Consider the following 17,427-nt stretch of genomic DNA (forward strand, 5'->3'; position numbering starts at 1 on the left):
CTACACTTCTCCAGTCCGAACGACATTCCAATGTCATTGCTGTATAGCCTGGTACAGGAGGTGGCTGACAACTGCTCCGTTCCGTAGCCGGTATCCGTAGCCAGTCTTGTTAATGATCTCACTGAGGGGGTTCAGGCCTATGCAGAACAGCAGTGGGGACAGAGCATCTCCTTGGTAGATCCCGCACTTGATGGTAACTTGTGCTATGGGCTTGGAGTTGGCCTCTAGTGTTGTACGCCACATCCCCATTGAGTTCCTGATGAAGGCTCTTAGGGTCCCATTGATCTTGTACAATTCTAGGCATTCCAGTATCCAGCTGTGGGGCATTGAGTCATAGGCCTTCTTGTAATCAATCTAGGCAGTGCACAGGTTGGTCAGTCTGGTCTTGCAGTCTCGGCTGATTGTTCTGTCTACCAGTAGCTGGTGTTTTGCACCTCTGGTATTCTTGCCAATTCCTTTCTGTATATATATATATATATATATATATATATATATATATATATATATATATATATATATATCATCCACTTACACTCCTGAAATTCATATTTGTAACTTTTGTAAAACATTATTAAAACATTGTTTTGTGACCTTGGCCAACCTCTGCTTCATCGAGACAGCAAAAACTGACAGCACCTCTGTGAGAAAAGCAAACTGTCACAGCTGAATAGGTTGATGCGGTGCGCTGTGCAGCGAGTCCAAGACGCTGACATGTTGTCACTGACGGTGGTGGAGAGATGCGACCACACTGTGTCCTCACTGCTGTGGGTCTCTGCGGTGAGCAGGACAGCAGGCTGTTGCACACACCCACCATCTGCTGTGGAGCTATGATTCATGACGATATGATGTCAGCTCATTAGTTTACTGTTGTGTATGTGTTTGAGTTAAACTCCAATGGTACCTGTGGGGGGAAAACGGGTCATGGCAGCAATTTGTAGGATAAAGCTAGACTCAAAAAATATTTAGGAACAAAATAAGTGGAACAAAATGAATGCATTTGTAATGTATAGATGGCACCGATCCAACAGTGATTTTGGCTCTCTATTATATTTTTAAAACGTGTGTTTGTTTGTTATCTGCTGCTTGGAGACAGTTTTAGTGTTTGAGAGATTTGCAAAAGCTGGCATGGTCACTCAATATAGTGAATGTGGGGAATATACACGGTGTAATGGCGCCCTCTAGTGTATGCAATAGTGACTATTACTGAAGTTTAATGCAACTCGCTCTTCAGACTTTAAATTAAAATCAGAGATTTTAATTTAGTTCAATTTAAATTTATTTATTTATTACATATTTTGACAAGTGAAAGAAAAATAATTTTTGCATTTATTCAAGAAGAGTATGAGATATAATATTGTATATTGTACAAAAAGAATGAGGATCTAGTATGGCCCCCTTTAGCAAGATTTATGAAAGGCATTTGGTGTTGTTATTAAGCCTCTCTGATGTTCACTTTTCACAGCAAAATTCCTTCAGCTGTGATATTTCTGACTTCAAATTTCCATAAATTCCAATGACATTCCAAATCTGGTTTTGGCGCTCTACTTTTTGTTTTTGAGCCAATCACTGGTGGATTTGTTCTCTGGTGAAAGCGTTTAGGATCATTATCCTTTTACAAGGTCCACTTCAGGTTCAACCTCAGTTTTCAAGCCATTTTTAGTATCCAGTGCTGTGACCCATGGTTCCTCTCCTGAAATGCCATCTTGTGTCTGAGCCACACAGATCTTAATCCTTTGATTAAAGGGCATTATCTGTAAAGGGCTGGTTTTCCCCATATGTTTAAGTTTTGCAGAACTTTCCTGGCACGTATTTTAAATTTGTGGAACCGTGTTGTGATTGTTGATGTGTCTGCTCTGACAGCAACAGCAGCAAGAGTCATCTGGGCCTGGGTTTCGGGGTCACAGAGACTTCTGCTCTTGGGCTGAATTTGTCAGGGCAGGCTGTGCTGAACAAAGCTGCTGGAAATCTGCCCTCCATGATGATGGTGGTGTGCAATCAAGTGATATATTCCACTGCAATTAGTAATTTTTTTAAATTTAAAATCCTTGCCAGACCCCCTACCACCCCCACCAAACAAAAGGCCCAAGGGAGCTCTTTAGATCTTTGTATGATGACACCACACACTTTACTGTGGTGGATATTTGAATAGCAAGGTTCTAACTAGCAGTCCCTGGAACCTCTGATTCTAATTATCATGGCTTAAATGTACTTTTCCAAGTGATTTTGTATTTTTGCATATTTATCTTAATATTTACTTGTCCAAACATTCAAAAGACAATTTAAATACATCCTCATGATTTCTATATATGGCAAAGTATCTGAAATGAAACGTCAAAGCAGGATGAGGCCATGGAAAAATCCAAATGTGTGAGCCGCCCTGTGCATTCGAATGCTGTGTTTCAGTGTAGATATTAAAAGGGCAGACAGAAAAAAGTAACAAAATCCCTTTACATAAAAAACATCATCTTTAATGTCACTTTTTTGCAGGTGTTTATTTGAAAATCAGCACTTTAGATCTGCTTATTAGACTCTTGATTCCACATACAGTTTATCTTCATATCCCCAAAACCATATTTTTCAGGGTTTACCTGCCTCCATCAAAAAGAAAGATAAAATCTTAGTAAGATTTCAAACATTCAACAGATGTGCATACAAGTGTGTCCTATAAACCTTCATTTATAATCCATTTGCAGATAAACAGGAAAATATACAGCAGATGGATTTAAGATACAGCATCACTCAGATGTAAAATCTCAAGTGAATGTCAGACTAAGATCTCGTCTCCATACAAAGCGTCACCGCCCACGTTTCCCCTGACTTTGACGTGTGTTTGGAAGTCTTAACTGCAGACAGCTCTGGTTCACATGACTGACTCAAGCCTGTGTGTCCCATCCAGTCAGCAGCACCCTCAAACGTGCTGACCCACTGTGGAAAAAATACCTTGTAATGCTGTCTAAGGGTTTTCCCTCTGGTCCAACTTTATCTAGTCACAGTACCCAGAACAAACATGCTTTGGAAGGATTACATGGTGAGGAATGATGGTGTAACAGTGGTGGAAATGTCATGTGAAAACCGGTTCCAGCTGAGCGCGATCGTGCAGCTGAGGCTGGAGATAAGGCGGTACGACCCCCTCCTCCCTACGTGAGGCGGTGTGGTGTCAGCAGGGAGACGGCGGCTCTCCTAACACGTGTTATAAGATGATACAGGTTTAAAATGAAGGCCTCACTGTGGTTACACACAGATCGACTTACAGCCTACAAAAGGTGCTGCTGTAGGTCGATTGTGTGAAGCGCTGCTGAACAGAGACCACACTGACTTAAATGAATATAAATGAATATAAAAAAGGAGGAAGAATGTGGGAACAGCACTGCTTCTTTATTTGTACAGGCAGAGTTTGCTGAGCTTACACACTCTGTTGGCCCGAGTTGCATTTAGGAGCGGTCCAGCACAACCATACCGTTCTATTTCAGGCTGATGGTGGGAGGTGGGGAAAGAAGGCTTCACTCCACTCTGCAGCTCATATTAGTGTTACAGACTGAACTGGCAGCTTTCTCACAGTATGATATACAACCCCCCCCCCCCCCCCCCCCCCCCCCAAAAAAAAAAAAAAAAAAAACACCCCACAGGATATAGCACAGGAACAGTCACAGCTTGTGGATTACATGATGAAAAAGGCAGAGAGCAGATTCTTGCAAACAAAACAGGGGTTGTTTTTCCTCCTCTTTACCGGAAGAACTAATCTGATCTGTGTGTATTTGGACCTGAATCACAGATCCAAAGTGAACATGTTCTCTGAATGTGAGATATTGAATAATAACTTCCCCTTGCTGTAAGTGCGGGGGGGTGTTTAGAGTACCTAACAGTTTTTGACACAACCCTGATACAGTTATGTGTAAAAGTAAAAGTAAAGGGAAAAATAAAAAGTGCTCCTACAGACTTTGTGTCACAAATCGTCAAACAGTGTGTGCTTTCACTGCAACTGCAATCAGTGATAAAAAGATTTTTTTTAAATTTTATTATTATTATTAATGATGCCCATCAGACAAGTGAATAAAATAGGTTTGGCTTATCTCGACACCACATCATGTGATGTTGGGTCAGCTTCTGTAAGAAATGTCTAGCTAGTGATGATGTTTAGCTCACAGAAATATGATTTGAACAAATGTGAATATTTCTACCTGCAGATCTTTGGTACGCCCACCTCTATTCTAAGTGCAACTGCAGTTTGAGATAATAACATAGACTGTATATAAAAGATGGAAACAGCCACCATGACACCACACAGTGGTTTCTGGCCTGTGCATTTTGGCCACTCCCGTGTTGGTTTTGTGGAGCTAAAAGTAAACATATTTGCATGAGAGCATAAAGTACTAATGTTATTACATACATGCATGGTAAGCAAGTCAATGCAACACAGAGACACATACTTATTGTAGCTCACTTTTCACAGTCCTCTCTCAGTCCTCTATAGCCTGTCTCTGATTGGTGCAGAACACAGCAGAAAGGCTGACGCTCACAAACAACAACTGTTCCTGCTTCCTTTCACCAGATCTCATTGAAATTCAGAGTCCACTTTAAAATCCTATTACTAACATATTGCCTATATTGCAGAGCCACTGCTCAGATCATCTGATCAAGATCTTTTAATTGTTCCATGCTCTGATTTTAAAACCAGAGGTGATCGCACCTTAGAGGTGGTAGCGCCTGAACTTTGAAACATCCTTCCTCAGCCTGTCAGGTCGTCTGAATCTGTCATTTGTTTCAACCAACTTCTGAAAACTCTTTTCATGGTTTAGCTTTCCTTTAATCTGTCCCCCATTATTTGGGGCCATAGTTTACACCTATTTGTGCGTATGTAGGAATAAGGTGTAACATGTATACATATCTTTATGTGTGGCTTTAACTGAAATTGTGAAGCACTTTGTAATGTGTAATGTTTTTTGCTATACAAATAAACACCGAAGTAAAGGACTAGGCAGTAGAAAGCAGCATTCTTTTTCAAATATTTCCAATAATGCTCCAAAAGGCACCAACAGTCCAGAGGTTCAGTTTTATTCTAATTAGCAGTGATTAGCAGGTAGCAGTTAACCATGTTGATCAGCAACCATGGCCCTAATTTTAAAACAATAACAACAATAATGTTTTTGCACCAGGTTGGAAACATGCTTATTTCTGCTTATTTCAGCCTCTATTGGCCACCACAGGACCTGCTTTTTGTCTTGATTTGTTAGACCTGGAGTTTCCTGCTGATTATTTCAAATTCTAATTCAAAACCGCTCTAATGCTTCTATACTTAATATGTTAGTGTTTCTTGGTGAATTAATCCAGGCCAGCCCTACTTTCCGGAGATCCCCAAGAAGTCCAGCTCTTTTCAGTTTAGTGTGAACCCCCTCCCCCCACTGGAATGACAGAACAGATGTCTCCTTGGTGTTTCTGTAACCTGTGTCCTGGCCTCTAGTTACATAACTTCTCCTGCTGACCACAGCAGCATTTCTCTGAGCTGCAGACTGCATGTGACACTCTGTCTCTGAGTTACCAATGTGTAACGTTACATCTGTCCCCTGATACATGTCAGCAGGTATCCCTGGAGTTTAGAGGCTAGCTGTTAAATGATTACCTCTAGGTCATATTTCAGGTTTATATGAGCTCCATCAGTTAGTGGGTCAGGCCACATCTGCAGCCGCTGCTTAATAATTAAACAATGTAAAACATAGGGAGGGAAAAAAAACGATAAAGCAAGGAATTTCATTACTTGACAAAAAAAGAAAAAAATGACTTGTTTGATGTGCCGTTTCACTGTACTATCAAAGTAAAGCTCTTCTCAGACATGGATTACATGGCGGTCTGCTAAAGTGAGACCGCCTGTCAGACACGGGCCACTCAGAAATGACAGTTTCTCATGGCTTTGATGTATCGTAACATGACTGCCTCATTTTGATACTTTAATTACTAGAGATGCCACATCCTGAAAACCATTATTGAAATGGAGTCATACACTGAAGGTCAGTCAGTGGATCAACTCTCATTACACTCGAGAAAACAGGTAACAGCTCACCTGTCTGAACTGAAGTAGTCAATGCGATTTGCTGTGGGAGACATTAATGAAGAGATATTTCTGCTGTGAACTTTTTATTTTTAGAAAGGCCTGTGTCCACCACTGCCAACTTCAAGCAGATGTTTTCGTTTGCTCTGTGAGATTTGTCCTGTAATCTTCAGGTTTTTTGTGTATAGGAAAATAAAAATCAGGTTTAACTTGAATTCCAAAGCCACTTTTTAAACAAGTAAACCTCTTCAACTGCTCCTTAATGCAAATATCTAATCAGTCAATCACATGACTTATTGTATTTAGTCATGTAAACATGTTAAAGACAACTTGTTAAAATTCAAACCAAGCACCAGAGTAAGGAAGGAAGGTGATTTCAGAGACTTTGAACTAGAGTTGTTGGTCCCAGACAGGCTGGTCTGAGTATTTCAGAAACTGGTGATCTGCTGGGATTGAGCAAATAACACTGGTTAGCATCACAGCAAGAGCAGCCTGGGTTTGAATCTATGACCTGGCCAGGGTCTCCCTGTCTGCGTGGGTTCTTTGGCTTCCTCCTACAGTCCAGAGACATGCAGTTAGTGTGATTAGGTTAACTGGTTATGTGTGAAGGGCTATTATGTGTTAGCTCTTTGGCAGACTGCCGACTTATCTAGGGTGTACCCTGCCTCTCGCCCTATAACAGCTGAGATAGGCTCCAGCAGTCCAGAATCAAATAGGCGGAAGAAAATGGACGGATGGATGCAACAAAGGTATGCAGAAGAGCAGAACGATGGCTGCCTCTAGCAGGATAATATGACATGTCACAAACCTCAAACTGACTTCTTGAACAATGATAACAAGTTCAGTGCACCCAAAAGGCCACCAGTCACCTTTGGGGTGATTCACACTCACAGTCAACAAATCTGCAGTCACCGAGGAATGTTCCAATCACAGGATCAAAGCGGGAAAGCAGCCCTGGCCATGCCACCACCTCCCCCGGCTAAAAACCTATTCATTCCAAAGTTTTTAGTTTTCTCATGTTTCTGATTCATGACTCGTGTCTCATAATGAAGCTCAAACTCAGGAGATAAGTGTCTATAATAAAGCCCTCCGATTTATTTTTTAACCTGAAAGATACTTATTTAAAAAAAAAAATAAAAAATCAAACATCAACCACTACATTTCATTTCATCAAAGTGGCAAAACAGCACCGGCCTTGCTGCCGCCTCCGGTCACAAAACCACAAGCATTTGCATTTTCCTTTTTATTTGCAACCATCTTTATTATCTCTTCCAGTTCTGGATGTGAAAAGAGGCAATTATTTTCTTTAATTAAATATCTTTTTTAATAAAGTAAAGCAGAAAAGTATTTACAATTATTCAATTAAACTGTAATCAATGACTGGGGTTGGATATCACAAGCACCTTCTGCCAGCTGAGGAGAGAAAAATATAAATACGGGGGGAAAGACTGCCACATTGTTTCAGAGGAGCAGGGGAAATAGGGGTTACATTAGCATACTTTCTTTAAAAGAAAACTATTCATCGTATATTTACAGAACTCTCCTGAAATGCATTTCCACTCATGGAAGCAAAGAAAGGCCTTAGGATTCGTACTGTTAAACTTTTCTTAAAAGTCCTTTGTCATTAAAGTGGATTTTTGTCTGTATACTTTTTCAAGTTTAAAAAAAAAACAACCAAAAAACAAAAACACCAACCGGCTTTGAACGAGGGTGAAACCATGATCCCTCGCTCTTGCTCTCCCTCTCTCGGTCCACAGTTCGTTTTTGAAGCGCAGGAAACAAGTGAAACAGACACATTAGAGGTTGGGGTGGTGGGATTGAGTTGGGCTGGGGTTTTAAAGGGTAGCATCGCTGCCACCCCTGCAAGCAGCAAAATGGTCAATGTTCATTGCCCCTCTCCTCAGTGACAACGTCCTCAGAAAGTCCACAACCGTTGCATTCACTCATGACTGAAATGTCTCTTAGATGGCTCTTTTCTTTGTAGTTTTCAATTTTTCTTACAAAAAACAAACAAAAAAAACAAACAAAAAAACCAAAAAAAAAATGAAACAAACCACCCTTAATCATCCAACACTTTGAAAAGGGAAACAAAAAGCTCTACATAAGCACGTCATGTAGATCCAAACGGCGGACATGTAGCATGACATCTGTCATGTCCACATGATAAAGGGTGAATTCATCAAAAATATAGATGTGAACAGCCTTTTAAAGTCTTCTGTTATATTTTCTGTCTTTAAGCAAAATGTCTTGAGCAGTTTTGCCGTGGCCACAAAAAGCTTTCTGAAAACAACCCAAAAAATAAAAATACTGAAGGAAACAGCATCAGAGCATTCCTACAGCTTTCAACTCTTCTCAGCATTCTCTCTCTTTCTCTCAAATCTATTCATCTCTTTAGTTAATCCTGTGTTTGTTTCAAAAAAGACATTCGGTTGCACAGAAGAAAAACAAGAAACTGAAAACAAACAAGAAAAAAAAAAAGGATCGAATGTTCGATCCATAATACAATCTCTCCCAGTTGAAGAAGTTTTTTTTCTTTATTTTTTTTTTCTGTTTATGCAGAAGGATTTTGCTGATTCAGCCTCTTGTGAATCATCAACAGAACATTCGCTCTCCCCATGGGTTTGCCCAGAACTCTCATCGATTCTCCCAGCAGCCCCTAGCTGTTATCGGATTCATCCTCGGCTTCGCGGAGCCACGTGAAGAAGGCAGTGACGGACTTCAAGGCCACGCCCTTCCCCTGCTGTTCGGCGGGGTCTTTGCTGGACTCCCACTTGTAGAAGGCCTCCTCTTTGATCACGTCTTCATCGTAGAGTGTGTCGAAGAACATTCGCAGAAGATCTGATGAGTGAGGAGAGAAAGGAAATGAGGAAAATGGTGAGAAATGAGGAAATGATGCTGATCACTTTCTTAATCTTTTAAGTTGTAGCATGAAGAGAAGCAGAAATCTGAATTTCAAAGCAGTGACAAAGGACAACCTGAGCCTGAATGAGCTACTTACTGGCAGGCTGCTCCATCTGCAACATGAGGGCCTGCAGAGCATACAGAGCCTGTAGTTCCTTCTGTTCGTCCTTCAGGTATTTCTGCAGGAGCTTCGCCCTCCGTTTGATCTGCTCGCTGTCAACCTTGTAGGGATTCTCACCTGTGGAGGAAAAGTTTCAAGAATGTTCACATTTCACTCGGACTACACCCTCTAGCCTGGGATATTTTCACACACTGAGTAGCAGCAGTAAAAGGTCCCAAAGTTCAGTAATATGGTAAGAGGACTTAAAGCCCATCAGAACTGAAGTGGACCAGGAAGTCTACTAGTCTACTTAGGCTAGTGTTAATAGTGTTTAATGTGAAGAGTGCAGAATGACTCACAAATTGCTGACTGGCAAATGCAGGTCATCAGCGCTCTGACAAACATGTTGGAGGAGGTCTGCTGCTCATCCAGGTTGGCCTACAAAAAAAAAAAAAAAAAAAAAGATCACGTTTATTTACGTGTGCACAAAACTGGAAAACACCATCCAAAATACGACGACCTGTCTGAATCAGCTCTGTCAGTGCTGCGGTTACGAAAGTTGCTTTGTTGAGAAACTAACGATGACACATTTTCAGGTTCTAAAAGTCAGAACCCACATGAGTGGATCTGAAACAAACCTCAATCCAGTCAAAGATCCTCTGGTTGTCAGCCCTGTCCTGGATCAGTCTGTCCAGCTGTCTGGTCAGATCTGCAGCGCTGAGCTCCTTCTTCTTGTCCTTCTCCGACTCATCGCCCAGTGTAAACTCCACATTCTACAGAGAGAGAGAGAGAGGGGCATCATGGTCATTTTTCACGACGTTTGTCACATCACATGCTATGAGAATATTTCTTCCTTTTATCCTGCATTACATTAAATGTGATGAGAGGATTGTAACACTGCATATTGGACTGGAGGATTAGACTATTATACTACTATTATTAATGGAACTCATTTAAGATCCATGTGTGGTATTTTAAGATCACATAAACAATGATGATACCTAACATTTCTGCATTTCTTCAGCATCTGTCATTACAGTGGTAAGATACTTTTTTTCTCACTTGGATCTGTATGATGGACAATGCTGACATCCTTAATACGCTCAAAAAAACAGAATTATGTAACACTAGTTCAAGATAGATTAAAAGAATTGAAGCATGATAACCCTGTGGAGGTTTTCTTTAACTGTGAACACAAAGTCACGTCGAGATGTTTAGTAATCAGACTCCTCAGTTAAGACCTGAGCTTTAGATTCTTGCTTTTTTCCTTCGCAGTGTTGAATTACATCGAGGATAACCACAGACAGAAGGCTGTTAATGATGAAGGCAGTGAGTGAACCCTCACCTTTTCTGTCACAAACTTGTTGACGTCTACATCCTCAGGGAGGAAGTCCTTCCACTGCAGGCCTGCCTCCCTCCACATTGTACCTGCCTTTTTATGGCTCTGATGGGAGGAAAGAGATGTTTGTACACATGAATAGATCTTAATCTTGTTTTTTTCTGGGACAAAAGTTTATGTATATATGCTAGCTTTTCAAAAACACAATATGACATAATAATGATCAGCTCTTACCATTCCTTTGCAGAGTAAAGTGAGGATGTGAACCAGCAGGACTCCAGCTTTGCCCAGAGGGATCAAAGGCTTTGAGACATCCCTGAAGATACATCAGGCAACCAATGAATTAACCATCAACAAATAGAAATATCCCATTTATTCCTCATCTGAAGTGTTGAGAGACTTAGCAAGTACTATAACAAACCTGAGAAGTTCTCCCATGGGGATGCCTCCCTCTTGAAGCATGGGAGTGATTAGCTCAGCCAGGTAGAGCCAGATATGGGGGATGTCTATCGCCATGTCTTCTGCCACCTCCAGGATTTCCTTAAGCCTGAAAAAAGAAGCACAGTACACGGACATCAAAGATTATTCAAGGGTTAAGAAATACAAGAACAAGCCCAACTTGACTCAGTAGATGGAATTATTAAGCAGCATCACACCATGCTGGTAGCAACATATGGAAACTCACTGCTTTTTGGCCAGGCAGGGGGTTTTAAGATCATGAAATGCTGAAAAATATTCACAAGCCTGACGTTTCCCTGCGGGCCGCTGGTAATGTGGAGTCCTGCTGGTCCAAACTTTACCGGTTAACCCAGCACCTCCCTGGGGGTTCTGTACTCACCCTTTGTAGTACTGCTCCTTTGGTAGGATGCCGGTCTTAATGAGCTGGTGCAGCAGCAGGCCCATATGCTCCCTGGCGATCGTGCTGCGCTCCAGTGTTGACTCCAGCCCGTTTCGTACAAACACAAACAGCAGCTGAGTGCTATTTATCTCCTGCACGCACTGCAGAGCCTCCTGTGGGGACAGACAAGGACAGAAAGACAGCAGTGAATCATAAGCTCCTCTTTTATCCTCTCATGGCTTTAAGTGTAATAAATAGATGTTCAGGTGTCAACAATGCAGACTTTAGATGATGGAAATACACTGAAACCCTCACTGTGAATAAGAAGACTATTAGAGCAGCATTAATTATAAAGTGCTTTAATTGGTCCACAAAAGCACTTTGTGAATACATTTCACATAAGCAAAGGTAAAAGGTAGTTGTTGTTTTTTGTATTTAATTTTAGGTGTCCTTGCTGTGTGTGTGTGTGTTTAAAAAGCAGCATCAGTATGTACCTTCATGTCGTTGATATGGAGGTACTCCTCAATGATGGCTGTGGACTTCTTTTCCAACTCCTCCTCGGTCAAGGCAGGCTTGGTGGGGGTCTGGGGAGGTGGAGGGGTGGCAGCTTTCTCCCTCTTCGCTGTTCACAGAACAACAAAAAGAAAGAACAGCAAATCAGATTTTAAGCTACATGAAGGGAAAAAAACAAACAGAAACATTGTTTCCACAGTTATCTTCTTGTAAATCTTCAAACTGAAGTCAACTGAATAATGAGGAGCACAGCAGTCCAGCCAACATTTTTATGTTTGGGGTGGAGTTGATTTTTCCCCCCCTAACAACAACAACAAAAAAATCTGATTATTTGAAGCTTTCAGAGAATCGTGCACTGATGACAAAAAGAGCTGCAGAAGTCATTATGCGACTTTTAAAATGCAGATTGTTATTCTTAGAGTGCAGTAGCTCTGTATGATTTCAAAAAAAAAAAAAAAAAAAAAATCATCACCATCTATCTCGTCCTCTGAAACAGACCTTTTTTAACTGATCTCATATTTCATAATAAAAAACATCAAGCAAGCTGGATACCATTAATTGCAGTTTAATTTACTGGCACTGTCCCACAGATGCTGGGAAATCTGGATTTTTTCCCCCCTGCCCTTGCAGCAATTTTTTTCATTTGGGCTGACAGATGTGCTGTTCGTCATCTTCCACCTGTTCTTTTCCTTGTGGTCTCAAATAAAGAAATAAACTTTGATTACAAACTTTTTAAAAACTTGACCCATAGCGAGTTTCTCAGAAGAAACAATATTGAAAAACGTCATTATTTCAGACTTTATTTTTAAACTGTTATCACTCCCATGGAAACACTTGCTGGCTCCCTCCTTGGACCCAACCGCTTTTTTAAAGTTTCTCCAGTCTGACTATCTCCTTCTTTTTTGCCTCAGTGGTGCAAGTGATTACTGTTTTTGGTTGGCAGAAGCAACAATGCTTTTCTGGTTAATTTAGAGCGAGTCTGCTTCACTGGCGGTAAGAGCAAAATTGGCCCATGTCATAAATAAGAACGTTTACACGCACATATTAGTAAATGAAGGCCACTGTGCTCATACCCAGAGCTATGAGTACTCTGTACATGTCCTGCAAACAACATCTCTAGAAACACTAACTACATCATGGATGTCATTTTTTCATTCATAAAAAAAAAAAGTTAATCTAGGGGCATGGACCCCTAACTTTTGCAGAAAGAAGTTTAAAATGGTGTGATGATGAGCCCAGGTATCTGAAAAGGACTATTTTTTTCAAGTCTGGTCTCCTGCTGTCTGATTTCTTTATTTAGTATTGTGAAATATTTTTTAATTTAAGTTTTAAATATTTAATATTATAATGCTTAAGTTATCTCAGGCAGGCTACCATTCTCTCTGCTTCTGGCCCGTTCTCTGCTGTCTCGGTCATCCGTCATGCTCGCCACACGGCGGACTGGATCAGCAGGGCCACGCTGCTCTCTGTCCCGACTCCGCTCCTCCTTCTCCCGACTGAAACTGCGTTTAGTGACCTGGAGCTGGTTTCGATCACGGTCGTCTCGTCGCTCGAAGCGGTCGCTGCCACGATCTGAGCGGTCGAAGCGATCACTTCGTTCTCGACTCAAGCTGTTTCTGTAGAGTTCAGAAAAGAAGTCGTACAATTGTAAAATACATCTCTACACACTCACACTATGAATACTGAAAGGTTTGAGCTGGTAATGAGAATTGTGTCCCTTTGCTCACCTCTGAGGAATTCTCTTATCTGTGTCTACTGAAGAGCCTGAGGACAAAGGCTGCTGCAGGGCTGAGAACCTGTTGAGCGTGCTGGTGGCTGGTCGGCTACCCGTCTCTGAGCCTGGGGATTAAAACAGGCACACGATACAAATTAAACTTCAGTTCTGATTACCACAAATAGATAATTCTTTGATATATAAACACATTTGTGGAAAAAACCTACCAGAATCTGCAGGCTTGGCACTTGTGCCACCGCTACTGCCCTTACCCCAGCTGCCCCATGTGCCTTTACCTCCTGGGGCAAGCAGCTGATTGTTGAAGTCAAGAACAGGAGTCTGAGAAGAAAAGGCTGTCATTAGAAGTCTGATATTTTCAATTGATTGTCAAAATGTGCTCACATTGTGTGTGAGAAGAAACCCCCTCCCTCTCTTACCTTAGTGATTTTGCTAAGGCGAGAGGTGTCAATAGGTCTGTTTTTAGAGATGGGCACTGTGTTCCAGCCGTCATCCTGGGGAGAGGCACCACGCCCTGGGGAGTGGGTTCCCCTACGGCCTGGAGAATGAGGGCCTCGACGACCTGGAGAGTGAGGGCCCCGACGGCCTCCACCCATCCTGCCTCCTGAGCCTCCACTGGATTCCTTCTTAGAGATGAGGGCTTGCTGCACCTTCATCTGCTCCCTGTGTTCCTCCAGCTCAGCATCTTTGTGGATCTGGTCGATGGTCTTGGGACCCTGATCGCCTCGCCGGGGCACCCAGTTATTCTGGAACAAGTACAAGACAGAATTGTGAGAATGATCGGGGGAAACAACAACAAACACACACACACACACACACAAAAAAACGAGGATGACTTTGAAAATGTATTCTTTTTCTGTCCATGTCACCATTGTATGAATGAACACAAAGCAGAGCTTATGTACCCTTGTCATTTTGATGAGTGTCTCTAAATCAGTCCTCTTTATAACTACAGTGTTCACAGAACAAGACAGAGAGAGAGTGAGATAATCATTCCAGTCGCGTTTCTGTTTTTGTCTTGAAAGGAAATAAAACATGCAGTATGTGCTTCAATTAAACTGGGCCACTACACTGACACAGAGCAGCAGATTCCAGCTTGAAAAACACTGAAAACAGCAGGTTTTGTAGGACGTTGTGGGAGGGACTGGAAGCCTAACTAAAGGACTGCAACATTCCTTCAAAAGAAAGAAGCTTCAATACCACCAGACTTAACTGGCTTCAGAAAGTTGCACGTAATTGAGATAAATTGGGGGGGAAGGGGTGACAGGAAAATTATGAGGCACACATGATGACATAACATAGGATCACTCAAATCCTGTTACTTCAATTGAGAGAAGATGAATGGATGAATGAACATGCTGCTGTTTGTTGTCTCAGCCAATGGCACAGAGTAGCTCTGTGTTTAGGAGCTGCCCTGCATTAATGAGCTGAAGAAGACTTGTTTTCTTAGCCCATGTATGAGCCTCACACTGGCCAGAGCTGAAGGACCAGTGTGGGTGTCTCTGGGCTGTGGACAGCACCATGCAGGGTCACAGACCATATGCAACAATAATGGATGAGTTATGCGTAAAACTCATCGCATTAACACGATTGCACAATTCACAGAAATATAATCACCTTAGTGAAAACATAGTCCTCAACACACACACACACACACACACACACACACACACACACACACACACACACACACCTAAGTTAATGTCTAAAGTCCTTGTGTGACAGCACAAGTGATCATTGAGTGAGCCCCCAGAATGTTAAAAGTGGTTTATTTAAAGCTGAAGAGAAATTGCTGCCAAATTTGTGTGAATTTTGCATTTTAATGAATTTATGCTAACAAGAACCAAACAAAACAACAACACACAATTACAAAGTAAGCAGGCAATGAAGGCAGCACTAAGTAAACACCTCCTGGGTTTTCCCAGATAAAGTTACTGCTTTTGTCAGTGTCTGGTGGAGTGTAAAATCTTCATTTCCCCATCACAAAGACAGTCTGACAGCATGTAAAGCTACTGAAATGTTCTGTATAAGAGTGCAAACAAACCAATACTGATTTGAATGACTTTAGTTTTCTTTCTGATCACAACCACATGCAAAAGATTTCCCACAACTGAGTGGAAAAAATGTTTATTTTGAACTGTTAGTTTCCTGAAACATGCAGCAGCTCCTAATTGGGAACCCAACAGATTTAAATATGATATATGAAATCGCATTTTCTATCATTTTATCTGATTTAATAAAAGTGCCTGTAAAATCTCAAGTGTTGCATAGTGGGTCAGGCTTTAAAAAGCTAGATCTTGTTTTTGGTCTACTCAAATCATAAAATGTTATAAATAAGCATTTTTTTAAAACAACGACTCTACAACCAGAGAGATTTAGTTGGGGAAAAGGCTTAAGCTCCAAATTATATATGCAAACAGCTCATTGAGTCCATATGCGACTTTGTTATTTACCCGTCGAAGGTCCAGCACATCCTGCAACATGAAACGGATCCTGGAGGTGGTCTTCCTCTCCTTTATTATTTTCTCCATCTGATTGAAGTATTGGTCCATACGAGGCTGAAGTGGGACACAATAGTTAGGTTAAGTGCATTTTGTGTTTATCAGTCAAAATTATAGAATCTTGGTTTGTATGCATCTCGGTCATCTTTCTCCAACATGTGTGTGTTTTGTACCTTGGCCTTCTCAAAGTCAAGGTCCTTGCCAATGGTGGACAATAGTCTGCACAGGCACTCCAGAGACTCCTCGTCATGGTTTTTGAGCAGCTTGACAATGCAGTCGTGCATGATGACCTCTGTGAGCATTTTCAGCTTGAACAGCTCACCAATGAACTTGATATTACCTAGAGACCTCCTCCTGGCCTTGTCCTTAAACTCTTCTAACTCCTCAAGGAGCCGCTGCTTCTCCTCCTCCTGGGAAACAAACAAAAAAAAAGGCATTCAAAACAAGTACAGTTAGATGGATCTCTGAAACCTTTCAGATGTTTAACTATTGACTTGACACATGACTTCCTTTGTGCAAATAATACTTCACAATGCAGCATACATACCACGGATGCAGCTTCCAGCTCTTTCTGCTTCTTCTCGAAAATCTCATCATCATCCTTATCCTTCTCAAACTCCTTCTGGCATCGATTTAGCAGCAGCTTACGAAAATTTACAGTGGCTCCTGGTTTATCTGGAATTTCGACTCTAAGCTGAAAAAAGCAGAGAAAGAAAACACAAGTTAAGTAAATGGCAAAAGAAGACAGGGTGCAAGCTCAGTGTTGCAGTGGCTCCTCAGTCCCTCAATCCCATCACTAATTTGAGTTCATCACTGGAGACTCAAAGACATTTGTAAACTAGCAGTACGAGGATTGACACCACTGCAAAAGCATTGTTGCATCTGCCAACCCCAGTGTCAATCTATTACAAACCATGATGTCACTTTTGTGGTGGAGTTCGGGCTTCCTGCATTGCCAACAACTACATTTCAGATCGAACAATGTTATTTAAAACAACAAAAAACATATATACATGCGTGCGCGCACACACACACACACACACACACACACACACACACACACACACACATAAAAAATATACAGTAGAGTTATCTCACTTCAGAAGTTCAATTTAAAAAAAAAAAAAAAAAAAAAAAAAAAAAGGTGCCCTACAATACCCCCAAGACCCACAGCAATGGTCGCTTCGCTCACTGCTTAAACATTGTCTCACAGTCACTTTTATTTATTTCAATAAGGCACAGGAAGCCACTGCTGCAGTATTCTCTTGAATGTTAGGTATCATCACCCAGACAATACTGGCACATAAGTGCTGATATTAGAGGAGAAAAGTCAGACTTGACATATCGACAAATCTCGCGGTAGAGTTTCTACCGTATACCGCTTATACCGCCCACCCCTACTCTGCTGCATAAGTTAAACATCTAAACAACAACACTTCCATTGTAAATATTCAAGCATC

The 17,427-nt window shown here is 41.4% G+C and overlaps 1 protein-coding gene across 7 annotated transcripts in view; it reads right to left on the minus strand.

Moving 5' to 3' along the window:
- Positions 1-7,110: 7,110 nt before the first annotated feature.
- Positions 7,111-17,427, minus strand: part of LOC147313996 (eukaryotic translation initiation factor 4 gamma 1-like) — a 38,164-nt gene continuing 27,847 nt past the window's right edge. For all 7 annotated transcript variants that reach the window (XM_086260762.1, XM_086260763.1, XM_086260766.1 and 4 more), the window contains 16 exons: positions 16,515-16,661; positions 16,141-16,377; positions 15,920-16,024; positions 13,886-14,212; positions 13,676-13,787; positions 13,462-13,573; positions 13,109-13,350; positions 11,716-11,843; positions 11,222-11,394; positions 10,805-10,930; positions 10,618-10,699; positions 10,390-10,488; positions 9,683-9,817; positions 9,404-9,482; positions 9,042-9,182; positions 7,111-8,881 (listed from right to left, as the gene is read on the minus strand). In XM_086260762.1, coding sequence (XP_086116888.1) covers positions 8,700-8,881; positions 9,042-9,182; positions 9,404-9,482; positions 9,683-9,817; positions 10,390-10,488; positions 10,618-10,699; positions 10,805-10,930; positions 11,222-11,394; positions 11,716-11,843; positions 13,109-13,350; positions 13,462-13,573; positions 13,676-13,787; positions 13,886-14,212; positions 15,920-16,024; positions 16,141-16,377; positions 16,515-16,661 — 2,427 coding nt within the window. In that variant the 3' untranslated portion in view covers positions 7,111-8,699. The remainder of the gene's footprint in view (positions 8,882-9,041; positions 9,183-9,403; positions 9,483-9,682; positions 9,818-10,389; positions 10,489-10,617; positions 10,700-10,804; positions 10,931-11,221; positions 11,395-11,715; positions 11,844-13,108; positions 13,351-13,461; positions 13,574-13,675; positions 13,788-13,885; positions 14,213-15,919; positions 16,025-16,140; positions 16,378-16,514; positions 16,662-17,427) is intronic.

This window comes from Aulonocara sp. 'chitande type north' Nkhata Bay, linkage group LG14 (genome assembly GCF_057382095.1).
Source record: "Aulonocara sp. 'chitande type north' Nkhata Bay isolate Kocher_YH1m ecotype deep benthic linkage group LG14, A_spYH_male_GT1.1, whole genome shotgun sequence".
NCBI classification, from domain to species: Eukaryota; Metazoa; Chordata; class Actinopteri; order Cichliformes; family Cichlidae; genus Aulonocara; species Aulonocara sp. 'chitande type north' Nkhata Bay.